The following is a 19801-nucleotide window of genomic DNA, read 5'->3' as shown; positions in this document are numbered from 1 at the left end:
ACTTTTCAGTGATACCAATTTGAAGTGTGTGCGATTTTTTGATCACTTTTTATAAAAAAATTATTGGGGAGTTGAAGTCACAAAAAATGGCGAATTGGCTGTTTATATATTTTTTCCCCATTACGCCATTTTCCATATACCATTAATATTGTCATATTTTAATAGTATAGGCATTTTTGCACATGGCGATGCCCATGATGTTTTTTTATTGGTTAAGTATTTTTATTTTAAGGAAACGCGGTGATTTGGACATTTATATATATATATATATATAAATATATATATTTTTTTTCTATTTGTAAAATCTTTTTAACTTTTTTTAAGTCACCCTAGGTGACTATAACTGGCAATCATTAGATTGCCCATTGTGTTCATTGATGGCTATATAGCCATGATTGAACACTTCATTTTAAATATAGCAATACAATGCTGCCACCTGGTGGCCTGTATTGTTATATTCCTCTAATAGACTCCGAATCCTGCTTGAGGCTTCCGTCTATTAGATCAATGTAACAGGTTCCCTGATCTCAGTCGCGGAACGCTGTTACCGGAGCAGAAGCGCGTGGTTTCTGCTTCCGAACTGCTCAGATGCCATAGGCACATTTAACCACGGCATCTGAAGGGGAAAATGTATGCGATCAGCCTTATGGCTGATCACATACATGTGCCGCGGGTCTCTGCAGAAACCCGGCAGCTATGGCGCCCGCTGCATGTGCTCGCCGGCGCCATATTTAAAGACCGGACTTCTGCTGTACATGTACGGCGGAGGTCCTGAAGGGGTTACAAAACAAAAATGGGTTAATATTTGCCTAGATTCTAGATTACATTGACGTATATATGGGGATTTCCAAGATCCGTGAAATTATGCACGAGTCAGAATATTCAGTAACCTTTAATAATTATAATAATAATATTAATTATACATCAGAAGCCAAAAAATGAAAAGAAAAAGCTTCACCACCAAAAGGTAGACACGGGACACGTATGTGGAAGAGAAAAGGTGGGAGTGAAAGTAAAGGCTGGGGTGTCTCAGGTGAGAGGCTAGTAGTCATGAGGACAAGTAGAGACGTGTGGGATGAAGAAGTGGAGTTGAATGGTGTGAAGCACAGAGGTGGGACATACACTGAAGCACTGTGACTAGGAAAGAGCATGTACCAAAAAGTCATCATATCACAAAGCACACAGCAGAAGAGAGGGGTAAAAAAACTGCCATATTTTTTTTTTCCGGAGATAAGTGCCCGGTTGTCCTTTGGGCAATGGATGGAGACGGGAACGCGGTAAACTGAAAGCACTCACCCATAAAATACACACACAGCGCTGGGGGTAAGTAGCACCTCCGCCCCTACTCTCTAATCGAATGGTAATATTATACTGACTGCGTCCTACCTTCAGGTTTGGGGCGAATGTCTTACGTATGTAACGTGTGCAGACCCTAGAAGCCATGTCCATACAGAACTATGAATGCCACCTAACACACAAGAGAATTATTCAGAATAGGATCTGCTGGGTAAGAACCTGGCTATATATATATATATAGGAATCTATAGGGGATCTGTTGTGATCTGTTGCGTGTTCAAGTGATCCATCATACAGAGTAGTGTATGACGTTGCATAATTAAGGGGTATCTAAGGTATATCATAATTTGGTCCTATAGGAGTCTGAGGTGTCTTAAGTAATGGAGGGGGGGTCATTCATTGACATTGGATGATTGACGCAAGGTTCTCCAGGCCCCCGTGAGGTCACTCATATCAGACGTGCTGGTCCGGTCCATCTCCTCCAGTCCACCCCATTTACTCTGCTCTTCCCTAGCGGTGCCCTTAGAAGAGAAGCAGTTTTCGTTTGAGCTCATTTCTTCTCCACAGTGGCATCTTTACAAATTCATCCAATGCCATGCCGAAGAGTCGCTGAAATTCCTCAGGGGAGAGGTACTTCTGGAGAGGGAGCAATTCAAAAGTGGTGTTAGCATCCTCCAGATGAGCCGGCACTATGATGTCCATGTATGTTCCAGAGGAGGAACTCCTATATATGTCCTTACCTCTAGCTGAGTCTTATCGACCCCAGGAGGCAGTTTCTGGCGCCCCCTGTTGGTGACTATTAACATTTCATAAGGAAAGACCTGAAAAAGAATTTTAAAGACCCATTTTTTTCTTAAAAAGTAAAGCAGCACATGGAAGGATTCAATCATGTATCAGAAGAATTGGTGGTGGGAAATGTCATCATATACAGCAGCAAGTGGTCTCACCTTTCCCATAGATACAGTCAGCACCAGAAGACATCCCTTGAGTTTAAGGCTAGGTCTACACGACGACATTTGTCGCGCGACAGATAGGGTGCAACATTTGTCGCGCAACATTTTGTTGCACCAATGTCACGCCACAATTTTTATAATGGCAGTCTATGGTGTCGCACTGCGACATGCTGCGACTGCGACACAACAGTCGCAGAAAAAATCCATCTCGAATGGATTTTCTGCGACTGTTGCGTCGCAGTCGCAGCATGTTGCAGTGCGACACCATAAACTGCAATTATAAACATTGTCACGCGACATTGGTGCAACAAAATGTTGCGCGACAAATGTCGTCGTCTAGACCTAGCCTTAGGGATTTGTCAGACTCCTGATATTGATGATAGGTCATGAATACCCAACCAGTAGGGGTCTGACACTCCACTTCCCCACCCATTAGATGTTTCCTGCAGCAGAATTAGCACTCTGAACAGAGCCAAGAGCTCCATTTAAAGTGCTGGGTAACATTCACTTCCATGGGAGTGGAGCTGAGTGACCCTTTAGGGCTCATTCACACGGGCACTATCCGTACGGCTGCCGTGACAGATCCAGACCCGTTCTTGAATGGGTCCATGATCCGTCTATCTTTTTGTGCTACAGAGGCACAGAGAGAAACCCTATAAAAGCAGTATGTAGTGCTTCCGTGCCTCTGTTCCGCACCGACCTTCCGGACTGCGGACCAACTCAAGTGAATGCGGTGAGCTCATGGCCGGGCAACAGCCATGTACATGAAGCCTTAGCGTACTTTCACACTAGCGTTATTCTTTTCCGATATTGAGTTCCGTCCTAGGGGCTCAATACCGGAAAAAAACTGATTAGTTTTATCCTAATGCATTCTGAATGGAGAGCATTCTGTTCGGGATGTCTTCAGTTCAGTCTTTTCACGGTATTTGGACGGAGAAAAAAACGCAGCATGCTGCATTTTTCTCTCCGTCCAAAATTCCAGAACACTTGCTGGAATCCCGGATCTGGCATTAATTTCCATTGAAATGTATTAGTGCTAGATCTGGCATTAAAATTGCCGCATTGACAGATCCGGTCTGCGCATGTGCAAACCTTTAAAAAAGAAAAAAAAATACCGGATCCATTTTTCCGGATAACACCAGAAAGACGGATCCGGTATCTCAATGCATTTGACAGCCGGATCCGAATGCAAATGTGATCCGTTTGCATACGGATTACCGGATCCGGCAGACAGTTTCGGCGACGGAACTGCCTGCCCGAATCCTTCAACGCAAGTGTGAAAGTACCCATAGGCAGCAGGAACAGCTTGACTGCTCCTCAGATAGGTGCATAGCCCTCAATGAGGTCTTTCAACTCTATGGGGAATATTATGTGGCAAGAATATATTTAAGAAATAGAATACCCAAGTAAAAAGATAAAAAAATAAATAAAATACAAATTAAATCAAAAGGAAAAAGTGCAAAATAAAAAAAAATGTCAGTGTCCCCCAGAGGTCTTTTAATAAGCTCTTGTGGGACATTATGTAGAAAAAAAAAATATAAATACGAAATACAAATAAAATAAAAAATACTATGATATTTAATGGTGCACCAGCCCCTCATCATTTTGTGTGACACTCGTAGTTTATAAAGGCTTCGTCCTGATATTTCATCAGTTATGATCAGTCACTATTTCGCACCTTCTGCTCCAGCATGCTGGGGAGGGAGTTCCCTCGGTCCATCCTGATCCTCTGCCCTTCACCGTTCTGTAGGACACAGAAGACATTTCTGGTTGTACCGAGTCATGATGCTGTGAATCCATCTTCCCCCATCCCTTCCCTATGAATGCTTACCTGAAACCCTGCAAAACAGATAAGTACTGGTTAGCAAAAATATGTCATAACCGCTAATATTTGTCATTTATCTTTTTGCAAATAATAACAAAGGTGCAAACTAAGCAAAGCCGCCATCTCCTGGTGTAAGCACTAAAGACCGCCATATTGAGAACTGGAGGAAATAACCGGGGCAAGAATAGGACAAGTTCTATTTTTTTTTTTTTTTTTGCAGTACCAGAAAGAAATGAATGGGTCAGCTTCCGATCCGCAAAAAATGAGGATCGGATATGGACTAACTACGGTCGTGTGCATGAGGCCTAAGACTGTGTATATCATCCTTAAAATCTAATCATTTTGAATCAAAGAAATAAACTCTAGAGGCAAGTAATTGGCTCCAAATGTTTTCCCTTCCCTTGGACCTTTGGGCCCACTATGGTACTGGAGCCTGGGCCCACAGAACGATCCTCTGGTGGGCCAATCCGGATAAATCTGTGGCAAATCCACAACACGTACAGATTTTGACAAGTTGTAACAATTCTGTGCCTAAAGGTCCCATATGTGCAACAATCTTATACACCACAGACTGGCAGATGATCGTTAACGAGTGTTCGTAGTTGTGATCGGCAGCAGTATTACACTGCCAGCATAATCGTTCGCTGAAAGATCGAGATTTGCCGGCGGCAGATTGTGCTGTCTAATCATGATCTGCAGCCAACAGCATGGAGACAAGCTATGGCTTAACGATCGCTGTTCCCCATACTGTGGAGGAGATCGCTGCATGTAATAGCCGCAGTCTCCTCCACTAGTGAGCAGTCGATTGCCGGGAAAGAACGCTTCCTTCCCGACTGCAGAATCGACTGGTGTAATACAGCCTTAAGACTGGATTTTGCTCATGCCTAACAGTTTTTGAAGTCTCTGGAGATTTTATGCCGTGCAGCATCTAGATGTCACACACCATCGCCTTCTCACCTGTACTCTCTCTCTGCCGGTCTGGGTGATGAAACTCTGCAGACTGAAGCTGAAGACAGAACACCATTAGTATTACATAGACCACTCAGTGGCTAACAGTCATCATAAATAGACAAGCATAATAATAAAATATTACATGTGCATTGTTCTATATGTGGATCCATTGTAGTAGATACGTACCCTTGATAAGCTGCTTCTTCCATATCCAGAATGGATGGCTGTGGAGACAGACCACTGACACGTCATATATGGCACAGAGGTGTCGGTTCTTCAGCTTTATTAATTGGTTTTGGAATCATGGAAGACAGGCACTAGGTTCAGAGTTAGGTGGTGCAGAGGTAGCAGTCGCAACCAGGCCCAGGTCCCTGAGGTGGCCCAAAGGCACCTCTGTCACCAGCATAATACATGACACGTAGTAGGTAGGGAGCCCTGTAAAAGTGTCCATACATATTCGAGCAAAGTCTTCCAAACTCACTAATGTCAGCAGGACCAGCAAACTATTTTAGGGTCCATTTATCAAGGGACTAGTCCTAAAAATAGTTGCAAGTCCCCTTTTTGACCGGCCTTGTTACAATATTAGGTCACGCAACTGGTGTCGAAAAGTTTGACAGTGGGGCGGAGTGACCGTGTGGCAGGGGATGTGTCGGGGCCAGCCTAAATCCACTTTAAGGGGGAGTTTGAAAAGAAAACTGTTTTTGTATGAGCATTCAGCTAACTACTATGGATGGTGTATGGCCAGCTTTAAAGATCTGGCCTAGGAGGTTCAGGTTAGGGTCATTCCAGCTGCTTGTTGCCCATTTAATGATCCCCATTGTGATACTGAGTATAATGAGAGCATCATCGTGGAATACAGTAAAGACATTGCCCTGGATGTCACTAATACATAGGTCCTACTAAGGCTCCCACTATGAGCTGCTGAAAGGACTAAACCCCGCTCTGACAGATCTACCACCAACCAAGTGAATTTCACTCATGCGGATGGGTGACGTGTAAATTCTATATGTCTCCTGCAGTTGACCATCGTGATGGACTCATTCTCAGAAGGGATTGCCTGGAGACTCTGGGGCACATTTATTAAGACCAGCGTTTTAGATGCCGGTCTTAATAACCCCTAAACCTGGCGGTGGATTCGCCGAAGTTATGTCTTACATTTAGAACATTTTCTATGCCTAAAATAGGCATAGAAAATGTTGAATAAGACGGGCCTGCCGGCCCGCCCCCTTCCCCTGCGGTATTTTTAGACCTAAGTAGGAAGGATCGGCTATCAACTTATCACCCGCACGGGAAAAGAGCGAACTCCAAATCAACAGCAAAGAAATCCCAGCGGACTACGGCTTCTTCAATTCATATGCTTGATATTTATTCCATCAATATTTACAGTAATGGACGCTTTTAGGCCCGTCCAGCCTTCATCAGCAAACTGACGAAGGCTGGACGGGCCGAAACGCGTCCAATTACTGTAAATATTGATGGAATAAATATCAAGCATATGAATTGAAGAAGCCGTGGGCTTCTGGGATTCCTTTGATATTTTTAGACCTGGCGGCGTGAAAAGTCACAGATTGCGTCGCAAAGGACCTTTGCGCCACAATCTGCACCAGAAATACACCTAATTTAGGCGTATTTTTGTTTGATAAATGACCCCCTCTTTGCCTAGTCATCTTTCAAAATTGCAGGCCTCTCCACTCCCATGCCACAACCACAATTTTAAAACCTGGCGTGAGCAGGGCGAAGTTGCAAATAAAGGCGCAACTAACCATTGCGCCACTATCTGCACCTGAAATATGCCTAATTTAGGTGTATTTCAGATTAGTAAATGACCCCCTGAATTACTTACGTGTGCAGATAGGAGTCCGGTCTGGCAAAGAACGAGTTTTTCTTCGTGGGGTTTCTACCTTCTGCATTTCTTCTTTTAGGATGATTTTTCCCAGATTAGACTGGATCTGTAAAACAAAATGTAGCCAGTGTATATTAGAAGACCTAATCTGAGTGGAGTGCATTTGTTCTTAGGGATCTATACATCAATTGTCTTTTACCTTGTTCAGTTCCACCATTTGCCGGTCTTTCAGTCCTTTCACATCCTCATTTTCTTTAATATCTTCCTCACTTCTGGATTCTCTGCGGTGGCGCCTCTCCGATTCTCAAGACAATAATGAAATTGAACATTGGACCATGTCCTGGTCTTGGGTAAATAGCCCATAAAGAACTGCTCCTCTCTCTTACCTACAACGGCCAAGGAAGGAGGACATGGCCAATAATCGGTTTCGATCTTTGCTGGCTGATTGGGGTCTGGAGGTTTTGCAGCTGGGAATTTTGAGGACTCAACTATGGGGTCATCGGACAGTCTGTGGGAGAGTGCCGATTCTGGAAGCACAGTATTAAAAGCATATGTTATCCAAGGCTGAGAGAAGAAGTGAGTGCCAGACATTTGAATGGTCAGATGGGTCTTCTCACCTCTCTGTCTATAGATTGGTGGCTTCTTGTACAGATTTGGCTCCTCCTGAGAAATCTCTGAAGAAAGAGAGTGGCACGTGGGATTACATGATGGCGTAAATCCATGGTTCTACATATTTAAAGCTTGCTTTTACCTGGGCAGTGGAAATGCTGGACTCCTCCCCTAGGAGAATTGGTTCCTCCGCGGGAGCCTTGTACAGTTGAACTGCTGACTATAGACTTGTTGTCAGCCCAGAGTGCAGAGACCTGTGTAGTAAGAAGGCAGAAGTATTACAAGTCTAAGGCCAGCCATAACAATTAGATAGCTGTCAACAGGCTAGTTTTACACCAGTGCTAAAATCTTTCAGCAGGCTGTTCTGGCAGAGGAACAACCGTGCCAGAGTTCATCGTATCCGGAAAGAGACGGAGCACCGCCAGGCTGCATTGACTAAAATTGGACTCGGTGGGGATATGGCCTGTTTCTGGCATTAGTGCTGGGATTCGGCCTGACAAAAAACAGTCCTTGCAACATTTTTTGTTCATCCAAATCCAAGCACTAATGCTGGAAACAGGCCATATCCCCGCCAGGTCCCATTATAGTCTTTGGGCTCTGGCGGGGAAAGGTAGCATACTGCTATGCTGAATGTGATGAACTCCAGAAGGATGTTCTTCTGCTGGAAGATTACATGTCTCTCAAGAGAGGGAGTACATCGCTGCCAAACACCTCTGGTGGTGGGATATCTCACATTAGAGCAAGAATCATGACTGTTGAAATCCAACATGTCCAACCCTTCTTTCTCCTGACAACAGATGATATGGGAGGCTCCATACACATTAGATTAGACGGTCAGCAGTTCCTGTAAATATCTTCAGGTTCTGCTGAATCTAATCTTCAAAATTCATAGCAGCTCACGCAATATATTGGATGCAGGATAATGAGTGCACCTTTATGCTGGTATCCCCCCAGTTAGGGGGGCATTCACATCAACGTTTCACTTTCCGTGATAGCATACCCTTCAAATGTGATTAAAACATAAAATAACTGCAATAATTGCTATAACGGAAAGGTGCACTCATTATCCTCAATCGAAAGCAATACTGCTGGCTTTCAAGCAGTCCTGCCAAAAATTCAGAAATTGCAAATATAATCAAAAAATATATTTATCAGGTAAACTGAGGACAAATCTGGGAAAAGGGGCTAAGGGAACAGGGATTTGACCAACAGCTCAATGTCAGACAATAGAATATAAAAGTAATCTTAGTCAAAATTTAAAGTGCATCTGTCAGCAGGTTTGTACCTATGACACTGTCTGACCTGTTACATGTGCGCTTGGCAGCTGAAGGCATCTGTGTTGGTCCCATCTTCCTATGTGCCCGCATTTCTGAGAAACATCATGTTTTAATATATGCAAATGAACTTCTAGGAGCAACGGAGGCGGGGCTGTTACACCTAGAGGCTCAGCTCTCTCTGTAACTGCACTTTGATGGACAGGGCTAGGCAGTGCAAAAGTGATCACGCCCGGTCCCGTCAAAGTGCAGAGGGTGCGCCAGTTAGAGAGTGCAGACCCCGCCCCCCCCCCCCCGCCGCTTGTTGCTCCTAGAGGCTCATTTGCATATATTAAAACATAATTTGTCTTAGCAATGCGGACACATATGAACACAGGAATGGGATTATCGGAATTGGTTCAATAAAGCTTGTTCCCAGTAATTTGACCAACTATCTAATAGAGGCTTTTTTATATCCTTATCCAGCTTTAAAGGGGTTCTGCACTTTCAATTAACTGATGATCTATCCTCTGGATAGATCATCAGCTTCTGATCGGCGGGGGTCCGACACCCGGGACCCCCGCCGATCAGCTGTTTGAGAAGGCAGCGGCGCTCCAGCTGACGTCACGACTTGTATCAACTAGAGTGGGCGCGGCTAAGCTCTGTTCACTTGAATAGAGCTTAGCCGCGCCCACTGTAGTTGATACAAGTCGTGAGTCAGTGGGCAGGCGGCCTGGCGGTAAACAGTGAGAAGGCCGCGGCGCTCCTGGAGCGCCGCTGCCTTCTCAAACAGCTGATCGGCGGGGGTCCCGGGTGTCGGACCCCCGCCGATCAGAAGCTGATGATCTATCCAGAGGATAGATCATCAGTTAATTGAAAGTGCAGAACCCCTTTAAGAACTTCATTGCCTACCCCCCAGTGTAACCCCTACATTGTTTAGTGGTTTACCTCAGGTGATGGAGGTGGAGATATTGACTTGGGTGACAGTGATCGCTGCAAAACAAAAGTGCGCACCACTGAATATCATGTACAAGTCTATTGAGATATATATATATAAAATGGATTATAATTTAACTTCAGTACAATGTAACAAAATAAAAGTATTATTAAAGTTTCTTAAAGGAATATTCCCATGTGGGCACTTATGGCACATCGATAGATATGCCATACATTTCTGATAGGAGCCGGTCCCAGAGGTGGGACCTGCACCTATCTAAAAAACATGGCCCTGAAGTGAATGAAGGGAACTCCGTTCATGAGTGGCTACCCCTCCATTCAGTGCTATGGGACTTCCAAAAATAGTTGAAAGTACTCTTTTAGCTATTTTAAGTCCCATAGGAGAGAATGAAGAGATCACAATGGGTCCCCATTCTTGACATTGAAGCGGATCCCTATTGGGCATCTATAGCACATCCTATCGGTATGCCATAAACATCCAGATGTGACAACCCCTTTAAAGGGGCTTCAGATCCTTAGGCAGGATTCAGACAAATGTATTAAAAACCATCCTCGTTGCAGACAATATGCAGAGAGATCTGTATGTCTGTATATCAGGTTTGGCTATTTTCTCTTGTCAAATCCCATGTCTTGTTGGAAAGTCGGATGTTGACTCATAGGGAACCACTTCCACTAGGTGGCGCTGGCGAGTTGGTTCTCTTTTTTGGGGAGATCTTCTTGAGTTCCTTTAAGAAAAGCGAAGCTACAAAGATGTACCAAAACTTGCTTTGCCACTGGTATTACAACATGAAGGACACATAGATGTCAGCAACCGTATCAGTTACATCATTTTTTCCTTTCCAGACCCAGCAGTTACCTCTCGACTCCGAAGAGTCTCCGTATTCTCCAGAAGAGTATACGTGAAATGTGGTTCATAAATCATTAGGTCTGGACGCTCGATATCCAGTATCGCTTTATCACGTGGGAGAGCAGCAAGGTCCTTGTAACCCAGGACACGACTGTCCATCCGAGCCTGAAACACATCGAAAGACAAAGGGCACTAAGAAGCCATAATCAATAGACATGATCTCATTCACTATCATGAAGGTTATTTTCTGTGTGCGTCAGGTACAAACCCTTCTCCATTTTTACCATTTATCTTCTTGTCTTCGGTCCATTAGGAGATGAAAAAATAACATTTAAGAACATGGAAACATGGACGTTTTGGAGAAACGCATGGGGCGTAACTTACAGTGATAGCAGAGGGGGAGCCTGGTACGCTGGGCCCCCTGGACGAGGTGACACTGCCAGGAGACGTAAGAGGGGCCTGTAACACACAGAACAATTATCATACAGCTGAACTGTACAGAAAGGAAATAATTAGGCCGCTGCCGTCCGTACAGTATGACGATATCTGACGTAGAAACCCATTTTCGGATAGTTCTAGTAGTCGTAACACTCATTGTATTTTGCTGTAACCCGTGTATGTTTACCTGGCCGTACACATTACACATACTTGCCAACAATCCCTAAATGTCTGGGAGGATTTCCCCCCCCCCCCCCCCCCCCCAAAAAAAAAGAAGAAGAGACCTCCTGGATGTAGTGTTGGGATGCTGCATCATCAGACAGCTCTGGTGCCTGAACATGCATTGAGGGGACGTGACACATCATGAAAAGGCGTGTGGCCTGTAAAAAAGGTGGGCTTGCTTAGCGGAAAGGGGCATGTTCCTTCCTCTCTTGTCACCAGGATGCTAAAAATTGGCAAGTATAATATTAGGGTTCAATACGCCCCGGATCAGCTGTTCTGCAGTAGCTCTGGTAAGGTAAGTCGGCACCACAACTATATAGCTCCATCCTATATGCGGTGGATGGAGCTGGTTACTGCAGCGCTGCTCCTATTGAAGTGAATGCCTTCTTGGTCTTGATCTTCTGCTTTGTCATTTGTGGGATTGACTTTTACCAGATGCAAGAAATCGACAAAATCACAGAAAAGATTTTTTACATAGGGGCATGGTAATAACTTTTTTTTTTTGGATGTTAATGGTCCCTGCTGCCATGTTAGCAGGGGCGTAGCTAAAGGCTCATGGGCCCTGGTGGAAGAGTTAGACTTGGGCCCCCCTTTCCTCAGTGCTTTGTGTGTCTTCTTATGCAGCACAAGGGTATTTGGGCCCCCTCAGGCTCCTGGGCCCGGTAGCGACTGCTACCTCTGCACCCCCTATAGCTACACCCCTGCATGTTAGTATACGAGCATGTACACACATAGATGTCCTCATGGATGTTACCTTAGGAAACCTTTCCATTCAGCTGTTGTGTTTCAGTGTTCTGTTTGTATACTGGAGATCTAGAGAGGAAAAAGGAAAGAATTCATTCAGTCGTTTGTATAATTAACCTCCGGCACTTCAGCTGTGCTGAAACTACGACTCCCAGCATGCTCGATTTATTTCTATGGAGTTTGGAGAACAGCCAAGCAAGTGCACATCTTGGGAGTCGTAGTTTAACCACAGCTGGAGTGCCGGAGCTTAGCCATCACAGGCCTAGAGTTTGATTCCGTCTGGTCGCCGGGTGTTGGACACAGAAGCCACATGGTGTGTGCCATGTCTGGTTAGATCTATTTTGGTACAACAGAAGGTACGGAAAATGCAGGAGTAATTATTTGGAGGTTACTCTGGATTTAATAGTCATAATCTACATTAATCCTTGGTTCTTAGAACAATTATTTCTAGAACACCTTAGCCGGAGTAATGATCTTCCAGATTGCGTGTCAAGAATGAGGGTGCATTACAAAATTAACAAGGGCATTACAAATTGTACACAATCATTGTCAAAGAGACAAAAGCTCATGTATCTGTAACTAGTACCTTCCTAAACCCGCCATTTCCATCTGGTGCAATAATGATTGGTCACAGCATAGGCCAAAGCCTACGACTGCATTAGAACTCACTTTCCCTAATATTCATAGCATGTTCACAGGTTCTAGTCCTGGGATTGGTATAGACCCAACATCAACAATTTTAGGCTGGTGGTATAGATCCATTTCATCATTTTAGTCTTGAGGTATGGCCCAACAACATTTCAGAGAGGTGGTGTAGACCCAGCATCATCATTTCAGTCTGGAGGTATGGACCCAACCTCATCATTTTGGGTTGGTAGTATGGATCTATCCTCATAATTTTAGTCCTGAGGTGTGGACCAAACATCAGCATTTCACAGTGGTGGTGTGGACCCAACATCAACATTTCAGGCTTGTGATGTAGACCCATCCTCATAATTTCAGGTAGACCATGTGGCCCCATCCTCATGATTTTAGGCCAGTGTTGTGGACCCAACTTCATCATTTCAGGCTGTAGTTGTAAACTTATCCTCATCATTTCAGGCTATGATGGGCACTATCCTTATCATGTCAGTATAATAAACTTTGTTTGAGTGGACTTCAACGTCAGAAGATCTCCCTCCCATTGAACCTTATTGGACCAGCATCACACATATTGTGTCTGTACAAGCGTCTGATTTGTAGCAACTGTGATTATATTTAAAAAAAAAGGATAAACTCCATGCAGCAACAAGGTGGTGCACCCTAAAAAAAAAATTCTCTAACCTACTACCTTTTAGCTTAAAGGGGTTCTGCACTTTGTTTAAACTGATGAGCTATCCTCTGGATAGATCATCAGCATCTGATCGTCGGGGGTCCGACGCCCAGGCCCCCCACCGATCACTTGTTTGAGAAGGCAGCGATGCTATAGCAGCGCCGCTGCCTTCTCACTGTTTACTGCTGGCCCAGTGACGTCACGACTAGTATCAACTTGCCTGGGTGAACGGAGCTTAGCCGCGCGCAGGCCAGTTGATACTAGTCGTGACGTCACTGGGCCGGAGGTAAACAGTGAGAAGGCCGCTGCGCTGCTATAGCGCCGCTGCCTTCTCAAACAGCTGATCGGCGGGGGTCTCGGGTGTCGAAACAAAGTGCAGAACCCCTTTAAGTGAATCCTTCTACAATGAGATGCTGGTTGACAGTGCAATTTAGACCTTGTGCGATGTCATAAGTAATTTTGATAATACTTGCGTTGTTAGACCACGTATTTGCATTAAGAAATTGCACAATATTTCCATTGTTCGGCCACCATGCCAAGTGATAGTTCTTACCAGATTGTGTATTGCTCTGCATCACGTGTCCTCTGGAGTTCTGCACTGGATCTGGTGATAAACAAAAAAAAATTCTAGTAATTAAGAATTTATCTAAATTTGAGCTATATCAGCAACTATAATGTAAAGTATTGGGGTGGCTTTATTGTTTCACCATGAGGACCCACACAAGCATATTATGGATAGATACAACCTCCATGTGATACATAGCCATAACATGGTAAACATTGAGGTCTGTGGGCCCCTACTGTACCTCTGATTTCATTCAAAATCGAGCAGGGGAAAGAAAGCTAGGGTTATGCTCATTACAGAGGTACATGGTGTACCTATTTCTACACAATATGAAGCCCCAGGGTCTGACTCTGTGTACTGTCATACAGACTGCTCCGCCAGTGTGACATCTCTGGTGGCTTCAGATCTTGTAAGTGCTTCATGAATACTGAACACCACCCTTCCCAGTTTACTTAGAAGGTCCTAAACTGGTCCTAAAAGGCCCTAAACTGTTAAGTTCACCACATATGCAGATACAGACAGCAGTCTCTTGTTTCTGCTCAAACGTGGAACATTTTTTATTACTTCTAAGTTCCTGCAGTCAGGGTCAGCCAAAAAGTGGTCAACTGGGTAAATTGCATGACAGCTGCTATCTTATGTCCTATGGACACGGAGACCAAAGTTCTGCCGTGTTTGGATAGTGCATACATGGGAGGCCTTCTACTGAGCAGCTGGGGTACAGTATGAGGACATTCACAGATTTAGGCCTCATGTACAAGGTCATATTCGATTTTCAGTCCACAAAAACTGGATCTTTGAAAAATGGATAGCTTCTGGGGGTATACTCTGTTTTGCATATCATGGCCATCAATAGAAAAAATTATTCTCATTCGCCAAAACAGGCAAGAATGGGAAATGCAATAGGATTCTCGAATGACACATGAATCTGTGAAAGTAACTGATGTATGCTGTGACATACCTTCCATGGAGGGAGACCATGTGATTGCTATGGAGCCCCCAGGAGAACTCGTTCTTCTATTCCCGACATGAAAATACTGAATTGTCATGCAGTCACCACTATGGGCATCTCAGTGTAAAGAGATTATTAAAGCTTCCGTTGCAGACAATGGTATAAATTCCTGTGCATTGAGCTCCCCCTAGTGGTGGCTGCAGGCAGTTTTGTCAAGTATATGAAGGAGGCAGTGGTTTCGAACTGTATGGGGAGATTTATCAATGTAGTTATGTCTGTTGTCTGTTATAACTACATTGGGAAATATCGTGTTCAGATCGAGCGCTATATTTATGAAGCATCTGTGCCACTTTTTCTAAAAACACAAGTCGGAAAACATGTCTGAAGCTGAGGGGGGCTTTTTTACGGCAAATTTTTAAATTAAAACTGTTTCCTCTTAACAAAAAATAAATAAATAAATTTGAAATCAGATGTTTGCCTGGGAGTGATTCATGCGTGCATACTGGGAATCTGGGGGTGGGGAGCTCATACTAAAGGTCCATTCACACGTCCGCAAGTCTTTTGCGGTCCGCAAATTGCGGATCCTCAAAACACGGACACCGGCCATGTGCGTTCCGCATTTTGCGGACTGCACATGGCCGGCACTTTAAATAGAAATGTATTTTCTTGTCCGTGTCTGCGGACAAGAATAGGACGTTCTATTTTTTTTTCCGGAACGGAAGTGCGGATACGGACAGCACACTGTGTGCTGTCCGCATCTTTTGCGGCCCCATTGAAAATGAATGGGTCCGGATCCATTCCGCAATGTTGCGGAACGGATCCCGACCAATTTTGCGGACATGTGCATAGACCCTAAGTTTGGCTACGATGCTGTATGAGATCTGTGTACGCCTATGTCTGTCTGTCCATTTTAAAAACTGACTGCACACTGAAGAAAATAGTGTCCTGTACATGAGGCTTTACATACAATGTATTGAGAAAGTCTTCAGCTCTTTCACTTTTTTTTCTTAAAAAAAAAAAAAAGTTTTCCCCATCATTCTGCACTTTATACCCCATAATGAGAACATTCTGGCCTCAATTCTAAGCGTCATGTCTAGATGAAACCAAGCACTACTCATTACCAGCCGAATACCATCCCTACAGTGAAGCATGGTGGTGGCATGATGTTGTGGTGTTTTTTTTTCAGTGGCTGGGACAGGGAGACTGGTTAGGGTTGAGGGAGAGCTAAATGGGACATAGTACAGAGATACGAAAACCTGATCCAGAGTGCTGTGGACCTCAGACTGGGCTGAAGACAAGACAATAACCCAGAGCACACAGCCCAGACAACACAGGAGCGGCTTAGGGACAACTCTGTGGATGTCCTTAAATGGTCCAGTCAGAGCCCTGACCTGAACCCAATCGAACATCTCTGAAGAGACGACCTGAAAATGATTGTCCATCAAAGGTCCTCATCCAACCTGACAGCGTTTAAGAGGATCTGCAGAGAAGAATGGAGGAAAATCCCCAAATCCAGGTGTGCAAACCTTGTGGCGTCATCCCCAAGAAGACCGGAGGCTGTAATCACTGCCAAAGGGGCTTCAGCAAAGTAAGTAAAGGGTGTGAATACTTATGTCAGTGCAAGATTTTAGCTTTTCCTTTTTAGTAAATTAGCAAAAGGTTTGGAACATTCTGCTCTCACTTTTTCATTATGGGGTATCGAATGCAGAATAACGAGGGACTTTATTTTAGCACCAGGACACAACATAACAAAATGTGAAAAAAGTGAAAGGGTCTAAAGTCTTTCCAAATGCATTTACCACAATACAACAGATTAGGCAGTTTCAGGAAATATTTTTTTAACCCCTTTATGAAGCATGGATTATACAGCATCAAAAGTTTCCAGAATGTCGGAAATTGATGAGTATTTCCAGGGTTTATCGCCCAAGTCTTGTCTTATGGTAAAGCTCACTATAGTCCTTCCTGTATATACAAACTGGTAATAGCCTTTTGTTATAATGCCGTGAATGTGAGGGGAGAGGGTGACAAGTTACAGGAGGAGACTGAGGACCGGCTGTGAGTACACACCACCTGCGCTTCGGTCTGACCTCTTGGTCTTTTTCCATGAGTTGGTCTGGCTCCCCTTCCCTTCCCATACACTCATTTCCCTTCCCAGAGCCCAGATCATTCAGGACACACTGCATTTTCTTTCACACTATATAGGACAATGAGGAGATACACTACGTGCAGAATTATTAGGCAAATGAGTATTTTGACCACATCATCCTCTTTATGCATGTTGTCTTACTCCAAGCTGTATAGGCTCGAAAGCCTACTACCAATTAAGCATATTAGGTGATGTGCATCTCTGTAATGAGAAGGGGTGTGGTCTAATGACATCAACACCCTATATCAGGTGTGCATAATTATTAGGCAACTTCCTTTCCTTTGGCAAAATGGGTCAAAAGAAGGACTTGACAGGCTCAGAAAAGTCAAAAATAGTGAGATATCTTGCAGAGGGATGCAGCACTCTTAAAATTGCAAAGCTTCTGAAGCGTGATCATCGAACAATCAAGCGTTTCATTCAAAATAGTCAACAGGGTCGCAAGAAGCGTGTGGAAAAACCAAGGCGCAAAATAACTGCCCATGAACTGAGAAAAGTCAAGCGTGCAGCTGCCAAGATGCCACTTGCCACCAGTTTGGCCATATTTCAGAGCTGCAACATCACTGGAGTGCCCAAAAGCACAAGGTGTGCAATACTCAGAGACATGGCCAAGGTAACAAAGGCTGAAAGACGACCACCACTGAACAAGACACACAAGCTGAAACGTCAAGACTGGGCCAAGAAATATCTCAAGACTGATTTTTCTAAGGTTTTATGGACTGATGAAATGAGAGTGAGTCTTGATGGGCCAGATGGCTGGATTGGTAAAGGGCAGAGAGCTCCAGTCCGACTCAGATGCCAGCAAGGTGGAGGTGGAGTACTGGTTTGGGCTGGTATCATCAAAGATGAGCTTGTGGGGCCTTTTTGGGTTGAGGATGGAGTCAAGCTCAACTCCCAGTCCTACTGCCAGTTTCTGGAAGACACCTTCTTCAAGCAGTGGTACAGGAAGAAGTCTGCAAGGTAAGAAAAACATGATTTTCATGCAGGACAATGCTCCAAGTACTCCACAACGTGGCTGGCAAGAAAGGGTATAAAAGAAGAAAATCTAATGACATGGCCTCCTTGTTCACCTGATCTGAACCCCATTGAGAACCTGTGGTCCATCATCAAATGTGAGATTCACAAGGAGGGAAAACAGTCCACCTCTCTGAACAGTGTCTGGGAGGCTGTGGTTGCTGCTGCACGCAATGTTGATGGTGAACAGATCAAAACACTGACAGAATCCATGGATGGCAGGCTTTTGAGTGTCCTTGCAAAGAAAGGTGGCTATATTGGTCACTGATTTGTTTTTGTTTTGTTTTTGAATGTCAGAAATGTATATTTGTGAATGTTGAGATGTTATATTGGTTTCACTGGTAAAAATAAATAATTGAAATGGGTATATATTTGTTTTTTGTTAAGTTGCCTAATAATTATGCACAGTAATAGTCACCTGCACACACAGATATCCCCCTAAAATAGCTAAAACTAAAAACAAACTAAAAACTACTTCCAAAAATATTCAGCTTTGATATTAATGAGTTTTTTGGGTTCATTGAGAACATGGTTGTTGTTCAATAATAAAATTAATCCTCAAAAATACAACTTGCCTAATAATTCTGCACTCCCTGTAGTTTAAAGGGAGGGACATAGAAGCAAACATACTGAAGAGGTGACATGAGCGAGACATGGTGCAGTATCCCAGAACAGGGTTACTGCAAAAGGGTAATTGCTATTGTATTTGTTAAGTGATATGTTGTGATTTTTTATTTTTTTTGTATACCCAATAGCATTTTATGGATAGTTTAGGGTTAACACCTTGGCTCATCCCCTTAAGTTGCCAGGAGATGGACCTGAGTTCACCCCCTGGTTAGTCAGTAGAGAATTTACATAGTTCTGCCTGAGGAACAGTGAGGAATTACTGTACATGTTCAAGCTTATCAGAGCTAGGCCCAAGCTCAGAGAATCTTCAAGTGGTTGTCCGCTTTTACATTATTGATGACGTATCAGGATGGGTCATCAATATCAGATTGGCGGGGGCCTGACTCCCAGCTGATCAGGGCAAGCATTGTGTTCTCTTTTTTGTTTACCTGCTTACTGTTGACATTGCAGTGGCGAGCAGGTGTAATTACAGCTCCGCCGTCCCATTCACTTTGGGAAGACTCCCCCCTGTTCACTCCCTCCTTGCATCAAATATTTCCCCCCCCAAAAAAAAACTGAATAAAAAGAGTATCCAAAATGGAATCATCAACTCATCCAACAAAAAAACAAGCCCTCACTCAGCATCTTCAGCGACGTTATAACAGCAATACACCGACTCATACAGCTCTTTAAATGCAGTGATATAAAACAAAGCAAAAATATTGCTGTGTCCGCAAGGCCCAAACACTCGCATCCTTTAGAGGTCACATGTCTGAATTCTTTTTTATTGGTTGCAAACTGCAGGGAACCTGTAAAATAATTAAAAACCTTTCTCACCTTCAACTCTGCTCTTCCCTCGGCTGCAGCAGTGACATTGTTTTGGCTGTAGCAGTGACTTCTCGCATACCGCTGCAGTCAGTTAATGGCTTCAGTGGTGTATGACACAAGAATGGTGGTTCTGGATTGGAGTTAAGTTAAAGGGAACCTGTCACCTGGATTTTGTGTATAGAGCTGAGGACGTGGGCTGCTAGATCGCTGCTAGCACATCCGCAATATCCAGTCCCCATAGCTCTCTGCTTTTATTGTGTGTCAAAAAAACTATTTAATATATATGTAAACGAGGCTACTAACATTTCCTGAGCCCAGCCACGCCCACTGTGAAGGTGCCCAGCACCGCCCCGCATCCTCCGAATCTCCTCCTTGCTCCCCGACATCACGAAGCTAGAGCGCTGTAATCTTGCGATGCGCGAGCTAGCGCATGCGCAGTGTCGGCA

The 19801-nt window shown here is 44.1% G+C and overlaps 1 protein-coding gene across 1 annotated transcript in view; it reads right to left on the bottom strand.

Moving 5' to 3' along the window:
* Positions 1-876: 876 nt before the first annotated feature.
* Positions 877-19801, bottom strand: part of DMTN (dematin actin binding protein) — a 32063-nt gene continuing 13138 nt past the window's right edge. Inside the window, exons 2-17 of the mRNA XM_044278984.1 lie at positions 13804-13854; positions 11949-12007; positions 10919-10993; positions 10544-10699; positions 9679-9723; positions 7620-7731; positions 7486-7542; positions 7255-7395; positions 7068-7171; positions 6869-6974; positions 5212-5249; positions 5032-5080; positions 4081-4088; positions 3928-3993; positions 2037-2117; positions 877-1932 (exon numbers count right to left, since the gene is read on the bottom strand). Coding sequence (XP_044134919.1) covers positions 1819-1932; positions 2037-2117; positions 3928-3993; positions 4081-4088; positions 5032-5080; positions 5212-5249; positions 6869-6974; positions 7068-7171; positions 7255-7395; positions 7486-7542; positions 7620-7731; positions 9679-9723; positions 10544-10699; positions 10919-10993; positions 11949-11966 — 1170 coding nt within the window. The 5' untranslated portion in view covers positions 11967-12007; positions 13804-13854 and the 3' untranslated portion in view covers positions 877-1818. The remainder of the gene's footprint in view (positions 1933-2036; positions 2118-3927; positions 3994-4080; positions 4089-5031; positions 5081-5211; positions 5250-6868; positions 6975-7067; positions 7172-7254; positions 7396-7485; positions 7543-7619; positions 7732-9678; positions 9724-10543; positions 10700-10918; positions 10994-11948; positions 12008-13803; positions 13855-19801) is intronic.

Source organism: Bufo gargarizans, chromosome 2 (assembly GCF_014858855.1).
Source record: "Bufo gargarizans isolate SCDJY-AF-19 chromosome 2, ASM1485885v1, whole genome shotgun sequence".
NCBI classification, from domain to species: Eukaryota; Metazoa; Chordata; class Amphibia; order Anura; family Bufonidae; genus Bufo; species Bufo gargarizans.
This window is presented reverse-complemented; position numbering and strand designations above follow the sequence as displayed.